We start from the raw sequence: 9180 nt of genomic DNA, 5'->3' as shown, positions 1-9180 counted from the left end.
CAGAATCAGCACCTCCCACCTTTTCTCCCAACTGGGAAATGAGAAAATGTGAATGGGGAGGCTTTGAGGGAGTGGAAGGACACTTGGCAGTTCACTGTAAACGTGCTTTAGGCAATTGGAGAATGCTGTGGTGTGCACAGCCTAGCAATACTGACTTACCTATGTTATCTTATAAAAGGAAACCTCTTTATTATTCCATGCATATCACATCCCCTTAGCAATTCCTACCTATCCTCCACCATCCCTATTTGGCACTCAAAACCAATACACAAAAGATGCTGATGGAAAACTTTATTGAACAACATATAAGCATAAGGCCAACAACAAAAATAAACAAGGCACTAACATAGTTGTCAGGATTTCATTTGAGAGGTATTTGGTGAACTAATCTTGGTTCCTCTGTGGATACTTTTTAAATCTGGCAGAAAAATACTTTGGGACAAAAGTTGCCACGCAAACTGTGTTTTATTGAGGAGCGTGGAAATGATTGTTGTGGAAGGGGTTCTTAGGCATATCTTGAGGGCCCATGTCCAAGGGAGGCCCAGGAAGCAGAGGAAGCCCAGGATCAGCATGCTCCAGAAACCCAGCAGGCCCAGGTAACCCAAGAAGCCCAGGCAGCCCAAGAGGCTCATTAGGTCCGACAGGACCCATGGGACCCATGGGACCCATGGGACCAATGGGATCTATGGGACCAGGGGGACCAAGAGGACCATTGGGACCAAGGGGACCAACTGGACCAAAGGGACCAAGGGGACCAAAGGGATCAATGGGACCAAGGGGACCAACATGCCCAGGAAACCCGGGATGGTCAAGAGCCTCAGGAGGTCTAGCAGGGCCAACACACATCGGAAACCCAAGAGGCCCAGGAAACCCAGCAGGACCAGCAGGACCAGGAAATCCAGGATACTCAGCAGGACCAAGAGGCCCAGAAAACCCAGGATGCCCAGGAAACATAGGCATAGGCACTATGGGCGGCCAGGGCATCCTGGGTGGTGGAAATGGCTGAGTTACCACAGGCATTAGAGGGAAGCGTATGGGCTGGGGCACCACGGGAAAATATTTCCAAGTAGCCTCCACAACAGGAATTGGACCAAAAGGCCCATTGATGATTATACCAATCGGGGGGCTCAGAGTGGTAGGAATTAGATGACTATATACTCGGGTCCTCTGTTCTCGTCTCCACTTCGCTCTTCTATTCTGAAACCAGATCTTCAGAGGAGAAAAAGATTGCCTTAGTATATTGAACAGTTAATGTCATACTAGAAAAAAGGCAGGGCTGGAGGTATGGCCCAGTGGTATAGTATATAGTACCTGCCTAGAAAGTACAAGGTCCCAAGTTCAAACCCTAGTACATTTTAAAGGCTCATCCTTCCTCTGGAAAATTAAACAGGTGACAGTAAAGTAAAGGGTGATATGACCATGCAGTCGGTCCTAGAAACTTTGTGGCTTGTTTTTCTGGGGCAGCCATTGGAAATCTCTTTGATATTTTAATCTCCATTGTTAATGTGGCATTAACCTGTGCCTAAATAGTCTAGACTTTAATGTCTAGTTGCAGTGTAGGCTCATGTGAAGTCAGTATTTTCAATTCTGGTTTAAAAAAAATCCTAAACCACCACCAATAAATCTCTGCATCTTGTATATACATTTTTCTTATTTGGGGAGGGGAAGGGAAAAACCAAAATGCTTAAATAGGGATACAGGTTGACCCATTGTAACAATGAGATGTACAAGACAGTATGTTAAAAGTCAACTTTACACAGCGGGGAGCCTGGGGGAAGAGGGGTGAGGAGTTGGGGAGGTGGGGAGAGAAGGGATGGTAGAGGAAAACAAAGGAGGAGGCAACAATGCTCGATAGGCAATGTACTCATTACCTTACTCATGTAACTGTAACCCCTCTGTACAGTACTTATACAATATAAAAACATACAAAAGTAGTAAAAAAAAAATCTATTCCTATAATGTTTGGTAAAGAAAGGGAGGAAAATTATCAAAAGTTTTCACAAGGGAGGGCTAGGGGTATCGCTCAAGTGGTAGAGGCACCGTCTGGTAAGCATAAGGTCCTGATTTCAAACATGCATACCATAAAAAGAAAAGAAAGACAAAAAGAAAAACAAGTGTTTATACTGCAGAATTTTAAAAGAATGTAGATCATTATAAATTTCCTTATTTGCGATTTTTTTTTTGCTTTCCTTCTTTCAGAAATCTACTGAGAGGTCCAGGTAGACCCAGGAAGGAGTGACTGTGGAAGCAAACAAGCAAACCTTAAGTTTTGTTCTGTCTTTTCTCCAACCTGATGCTAGACCTGTCTGTGACCTTAATCTGTGGCACCAGCATGCCAGTATTCAATGGGAGGTTTTGTTGGGCTGCTTTTCTAGGTACACATATGTGCTTACACCCTCACTTTTTTGTCATATAGGGTCTGGCTTTTGCCTTGGGTAGCATTTCACCTTAGCCTTGGAAAAGGTGGGATTATAACTGAGTGTCACTATGCCTGACCCTCAGTTACTGGGTTTTTAAATATTCTCAAATAGCTATCTTTTGATTCCTTCAAAATTGTTCATTGCTGCCTGAATAAATGAAAATTCATTTAAATTAATACCGGTAAGAATCTGGCCTGAAGAACACCTTCCAAAACCAAATTTCAGCAAACCTATCTTTTCAAAACAAATACCACCTCTATACTAAACAAAATCTTTGATGTAAGAAATTCCTCAAGAGAACATTCACTTATGCATCTGGTAATTTCATGAAGGCGAATTTGGGTGGCATCTGCAATGTACAAATTTGACTGGATAAAATTCTTCTCTAGCTTTCCATTTTTTTCTCACGTGAGTGGAACATTATGCAACTTTCTCCCATCTGTCTTTTTTGTTTTGTTGTGTTGGCAATAACCCCAGGGCCTCATGCTAGGCAAGTGCTTAAAGATGTACCTCTATATATTCTTAACAGATCCTGGGTTCAACCCCCAGCACATACTCAGAGAGGGGAGGGGGAGGAACCAAGGGAGGGAGAGAGGAGAGAGATCCAAACATCAAAAAGACAATGAAAACATATCAAATTAAGATGTACAGAATGATAGCATCTTTTAGAATGGTTATCTGCTAGATTGCTTTAATAAGATTCACTGACCTGCACTCTAGTTTCAGCCAAACCCAGGCGCAGAGCAAGCTCCTCCCTGAGGGGACAAAAGAGCAAATCATTAGTGTTTGGAGTGCAGGCTAAAGTGGAATATGTTGGTGTCCCTTATTTCTATCCACACTTTCTAATGTGTGTACTTTTTAACAACACATCTTTTAGTTTTCTTTAGGGAGGGTTTTCCCCATAGACAACTGGTCTGTTAATGAGACAGAAACAAATAAATAGCTGGGCAATAGAGGGTAACCCCTGTAGTAATACTTACTCAGGAGGCTGAGATTGGAGGATTCTGATTTGAAGCCAGTATGGCCAGAAAACCTTGAGAGACTCTATTACCAATTAATCTGCTTTCAAAAGCTGGACTACAGGCATGGCTCAAGTGGAGTACCAGTGTCTAGCATGAGTATGAGATTCCTTGTTCAAGCCTGCATACTAGCACAAAAACACACCTGAAAGCCGGGCGCTGGTGGCTCACGCCTGTAATCCTAGCTACTCAGGAGGCTGAGATCTGAGGATCGCGGTTCAAAGCCAGCCCGGGCAGGAGAGACCGTGAGACTCCTATCTCCAATAAACCACCAGAAAACCGGAAGCGGCGCTGTAGCTCAAGTGGTAGAGCGCTCGCCTTGAGCTGAAGAGCTGAGGGACAGCGCCCAGGCCCAGAGTTCAAGCCCCACGACCGACAAAAAAAAAAAAAAAAACACACACCTGAAACTCACACAAGGAAGTATCTGTAAAAATGTCTGGTAGTTTGTGAGATAAATGTGTTTTTTTTTTAATTTTTTTTTTTGCTTGTGAAACAGCAGAGATCAATCCCAGATATGTTTGTTGTGAAGTTTGTCTGCAGGGGTGTAACACACACCCTGCCCCCCCACAGGCTAGAAGGAAGGCTGCATTAGCTAGGCACTTCGGCTATGGCTCCTAGACTGCAAATCACTTTTTTATGTTTATTTATTTATTTAGAGTCTGGGTCTAGGGGCCTGAACACTGGGCCTGGGCGCTGTCCCTCAGCTCTTCAGCTCAAGGCTAGTGCTCTACCACTTGAGCCACAGCACCACTTCTGGCTTTTTTCTTTTTGCTTATGTGGTGTAGAGGAATCAAACCCAGAGCCTCATGCATGCAAGGCAAGCGCTCTACCACTAAGCCACCTTCCCAGCCCTTTTATGTTTATTTTTTGGTGCCAGTCCCGGGGGTTGAATTCAGGGCCTGGGCACTGCCCATGAGCTTTTGTAAGCTCAAAGTTGGCATTTTAACACTTCAGCCACAGCTCTACTTCTGGCATGTTTGGTGGTTAATGGGAGATAAGACCCTCACAGACTTTCCTGCGCAGACTGGCTTTGAACCTCGAGCAGTTTAGGATTACAGGTGAGAGCTATCTGGCGCCAGTTCCATTTATTCTAAAGGAGAGAGGCTAAGTCTTCAACGACTTCCATGAGTTCTCTGTAGAAATTATTCTTTGCTGTTCTGTGGCCGGTGAAGGAAGAAAAAGCCTTCCCTTTTTGTACATCAATTGGTCCATGTCCGGGTCCTCTGTGGACTGCCCTCTTCCTCTGCCCCTCTCTCCTAGGCTTCTCTGGCTCTCCTCCGCCCAGCCCCTATCTGCCCCTGGCCTCCTTCCTGGCCCTCCTTGCCTTCTCCCCCACTTATCCGCCTCCCATGGAGCCCTCCCCACCCTCTTCAGCTCCTCTCAGGGACAGAATAGGCACTGTGCTTCCTACACCAGAGCTTTTTAGGGTAAGCTCGCTTAGCATTGACAAGCTATGAACTGCTGCTAGGTTAGAAAATAGCACTTCAAGGCAGGACCAGGACTAGTCTGAGGCAAGAGCAGCAGAGGCCTGGAGCACCAACTGTGAAGAAAGGACTCTTTAAAAAAAAAAACAAACCAAAACTTTATTATAGCTGGGAAGTTGGCTCAGTGGTAGGTGCATGCATGAGGCCCTGGGTTCGATTCCTCAGCAACACATAAGCAGAAAAAAGCCGGGAGTGGCGCTGTGGCTCAAGTGGTAGAGGGCTAGCCTTGAGCTGAAGAGCTGAGGGACAGCGCCCAGGCCCAGAGATCAGGCCTCACAACCAACAAAAAAAAAAAAAAAAAAAAAAAAGAAAAGAAAAGAAAAGAAACAACCAAAATAACAACAAAAACTTCATTATATGGCTAAGCAATACTTCAGTATTCAGTGGGCGCTGGTGGCTCAGGCATGTCATTGGTATTCAGAGGTTGACATCTGAAGATGGCGGTTCAATGCTAGCACAAGGAGGAAAGTCTGTGAGATTCTTTTTTTGGGGGGGGTCCGGTTGTGGGGCCTGAACTCTGGGCCTGGGCGCTGTCCCTCAGCTCTTCAGCTCAAGGCTAGCCCTCTACCACTTGAGCCACATCGCCACTGCCGGCTTTTTTTTTTCTCTGCTTATGTGGTGCTGAGGAATCGAACCCAGGGCCTCTGGCATGCAAGGCAAGCGCTCTACCACTGAGCCACCTTCCCAGACCCCGTCTGTGAGACTCTTATCTCCAATTAACCCCCCCCCCCCAAATAAAAGGCAGAAGTGGAGCTGTGGTTCGTGACAGAGCACTAACCTTGAGGGAAAGAGAGGCAGAGCCCAGCTCTGAGTTCAAACTCCATTACCGACACATACACAGAAAAAAAATCCTTCATTATTCAAATACATCCAATGCAAAACTAATTTAAAAAACACTTCCAAAACAAATTACCACTTGAGCTATGTGTCCAGCTCCCTTTAACTTTAGTTTTTGAAAAGGTTCTCCCATTTATGTATGCGGTGGGCAGAATTCAAACATCTTCCCACCTTGAGCGCTTCCTTACTTGTAGCTAGGTTTACCCGCGCAGACCGCCTTTCACTCCCAGCTGAGATCCTAGACGCACGCCACCGCGCCTGGATTTTATTGGTTGCGAAGGGGACTCTAGCACTTTTCCGTTCCGACCCCCGTGCCCTTTCCTCCCGCAGACTTTAAGACGGGATGGAACTGGCTGCACTAGCTACAGTTTAGTGGTAGCCCTCCCCCACGTCTGCGGTCTCCCAAATCCCTTGGGTGCCTCGCCCCGCCCACCGACCCAAGGAGGGCCAGGGCTGGTTGGCTCCAGTTGAGCCGGAGTCGTCTGGCTCCCGACGGGAGGGAAGGGGTCCCAAGAGACAGGCCCGAGCCCGGTAGCAAAATGCACACCACCTCTGTCCTAAGCCCCTTACCGAGCGAACACGTCGGGGTAGTGAACGCGCTGGAAACACTCCTCCATCTCCTGCAGTTGGTACTGGGTGAAGGCGGTGCGGTAGCGGCGCTGCTGACGGTTCGGAACCAGCAGTTCCTCAACCGCCTGAGGTGCCGGTGGCTGCAGCAATGCGGGCGGCGGCAGCAGTGCGGGCGGCGGTAGCGGTCTGTCCGGCTTCTCCAAGCCGCCAGAGCCCCAGCTGGCTTGGGCGCACGAGCAGTTGTTCCCTTCCGCGGAGAAGCCGGCACCTCCCGCTCCGCCACCAGCTTCGGACAGGAGTTGTCCCGGTTGCGCTTCGTCTTTGACTTCCACCTCTCCAGGCTCCAAAGTGCATTCAGGCTTTGCGTCTGGGAAAGGAGGAACGGAAAGGAGACCGAGAGAGGAGAAAGGGAGAGAGGGAGAAAAGCGAGAAAGAGCGCGAGAGGGGGGAGAAAAATCATGGCATTGAAGCCCACAGCCCAGCCCGTAGAGGCCGGAGTGGGGTAGCCGCGACAGCCGCCCAGCCTCCCGTGCAGGCGCTTCTCCCGTGCAAGTTCCTCTGAGAGGACTTGGCAGTAGCTTCGGCCCGGTCTAGGGTAGGCTCTAACCACATTCGTCTTCTTCTTTCTTCACAACTCCCAAGGCACCGCAGTCGGCCTCGGAGTTGTTGGTCGTGGGCTTGCTAGCCATGTCAGGCGGGCTTTCGAAGAAGCTGGAGCTCAGGGCTGAGGCGGGGAGAAGCGCGCACGGGAGCTCGTGCGCTTGTGGCGAGGTCGGCGTCTTGCGCCCCTTATATATTGTACCACGGTGACCCCTGGGTGAAAGTTCTCGTGCGCACGACGCCGCAATGCATGCTAGCATAGTCTGGAATGCAACATATTATCGTACATGGGGGTCGCACAGGGTGTACGCTCGCTCCAAACTTGGAGGTCAAAGCCGGCAAAAGAAAGACAGACACAAAGAAAGAGAGAGAGAAAGAAAGGAAAGAAAGAAAGAAAGACAGACAGACAGACAGACAGAAAGAAAGAAAGAAAGAAAGAAAGAAAGAAAGAAAGAAAGAAAGAAAGAAAGAAAGAAAGAAAGAAAGAAAAGGGACAGGCAGTGAGCATCCTGTGTGGAGAAGCTGCTCCAGTTTGCAGATTAACTTCTCCACTTGGGCACAGGGCCAGTTGGAGGAACGGGCTGTGTTGGATTGTGAAAGACGATTTAGGGGCAGGAGGCTGAGATCTCACACTAGCTTCTACCGTCAGCGGTGCCGCGATTGCAGGAGGTTCTCACTCCTAAACCTCAAATTGGTGCACTTTGCGCAACTTGGAGGTATCCTTTACATCCCTCCAAGTCGGAGAAATAGTGCTAGGGAAAGCGCGCGCAGCCCTGATCGCCCCAATCGGGTTGAAGTTTTTATTCCAGCTCGCATTGAGGTCTGGTTAACTTTCCCTTTCTAGGAGCTGGTCAGGCATGGTAGAAGTAGCTAGTTCTGTAGGTTTCTGGCTCAAACCGTGCAAACCAAGCTGGTGATAAGACACAACACCTGTTAACAGGCTACTTGCTGTGACATTTTGAAATCACTAGACCTCGCCATGAATTTATGGAGCAAGAGTTTCCAAGTCGGTCTGCAGAGCCGTCTAGAGATTGGGGTGTCCACAGAGAATTACAAGGATTTGAAAGCTTAGAGATAACCCACAATGGCCCGCAGCTAACCGGTCAAAAACTTCGTATATCTAGGAAGTTTATGCCTCCAGCACCTCACTCCCTCCAGAGGCTTCTGGCATTTGCAACTTTTGCACCACTACGTTGCTTTTCTGCGACTTGCTTTGCAGAAATCTGCTCTGCAGGAGCCTCCAAACGTGCCAGAGAGGACTAGGGAAATTCCCCAGGTCCCAACTACCCAGGCCTCTCCTCCCGGCTCCCATTTTCTGGAACTCTTCTCCAGACCTTTTCAGCCTAAATAATATATAATGTATCAAATCTTGAGGGTCCACTCTGGGTGAAGGCTGCGTGGTTGTCTGAAAAAATTTTCCAGGTGCTAATGGGACCTGCAGGCATCCTTAATATAAGAACGAGGGCTTCTGAGAGTGACCCCTATGATTTGCACTAAAAATGATTTGTCTTACCTTAACCATTCTCATTTCTTCTTCTTCCTCCTCCTCGTCCTCCTCCTCCCCTCCCCTCCCCTCCCCGTTCCTGTCCTCCTCCTCCTCCTGCCCCCCTCCTGCTCTTCTGCTTTTTTTTTTTTGCCAGTCCTGGGTGTGTGTGTGTGTGACCTGGGCACTGTTCCTGAGCTTCTTTTGCTCAAGGGTAGCACTCTACCACTTGAGCCACATAGCCACTTCTGCCGTTTTCTTTTTATGTGGTACTTAGGAATTGAACCCAGGGCTTTATGCATGCTAGGCAAGCACTCTACCACTAAGTCACATTCCTAGCCCCTTGTTTTCTTTTACACAAAAGACTGAGCCCCATGGGCATCAGGCAACTTGTCAACTGTCCTGAGCAGTTTCACCACGAAGTCTAGCACTATTTGCCCCCCTTATTTCTGTCTTAATTCAAAGATGTGAGTAATGACATTCCAGTTAGAAGGAAAGGGAAGGTTTTTTAAAATTTTATTTTGTTTTTGCCAGTCCTGGGGCTTGTAACTTGGCCTGGGCACTGTCCCTGGGCTCTTTTTGCTCCAGGTTGGAGCTCTACCACTTGGAGCCACAGCACTACTTCTGGCCTTTTCCGTGCTTAATTGCAAATCATAGTTTGCTGGGCTGGTTTTGAACTGCAATCCTCAAATCTCAGCCTCCTGCATAGCATAGTAGAATTATAGTCATGAGCCACTGGTGTGGGGGCTGGAAAGGTTTGAGTTTTG

The 9180-nt window shown here is 48.0% G+C and overlaps 1 protein-coding gene across 1 annotated transcript; it reads right to left on the bottom strand.

Moving 5' to 3' along the window:
• Window positions 1–326: 326 nt before the first annotated feature.
• Esx1 (ESX homeobox 1) lies at window positions 327–6401 on the bottom strand. Its single transcript, XM_070039000.1, has 3 exons — window positions 6331–6401; window positions 3130–3175; window positions 327–1209 (listed from the first exon to the last, which is right to left on the bottom strand). The coding sequence occupies exons 1-3, from the start codon at window positions 6375–6377 to the stop codon at window positions 466–468; spliced, it is 837 nt and encodes a 278-aa protein (XP_069895101.1). The 5' UTR covers window positions 6378–6401; the 3' UTR covers window positions 327–465.
• Between the last annotated feature and the right edge of the window lie 2779 nt (window positions 6402–9180).

Source organism: Dipodomys merriami, unplaced genomic scaffold (assembly GCF_024711535.1).
Source record: "Dipodomys merriami isolate MVZ:Mamm:240054 unplaced genomic scaffold, mDipMer1.0.p SCAF_3, whole genome shotgun sequence".
Classification (NCBI taxonomy): Eukaryota; Metazoa; Chordata; class Mammalia; order Rodentia; family Heteromyidae; genus Dipodomys; species Dipodomys merriami.
The sequence above is the reverse complement of the archived record's forward strand: the minus strand, read 5'-3'. Positions and strand labels throughout refer to the sequence as shown.

Bases quoted from the DNA above. Each gene is read 5' to 3' on its own strand.
- Esx1 (XM_070039000.1), bottom strand. From the start codon at position 6,377: ATGGAGGAGTGTTTCCAGCGCGTTCACTACCCCGACGTGTTCGCTCG. The intron at 3,176-6,330 runs GTAAGGGGCTTA...TTGTCCCCTCAG, and splicing joins TACCCCGACGTGTTCGCTCG to GGAGGAGCTTGCTCTGCGCC. The intron at 1,210-3,129 runs GTCAGTGAATCT...TCTCCTCTGAAG, and splicing joins TGGCTGAAACTAGAGTGCAG to ATCTGGTTTCAGAATAGAAG.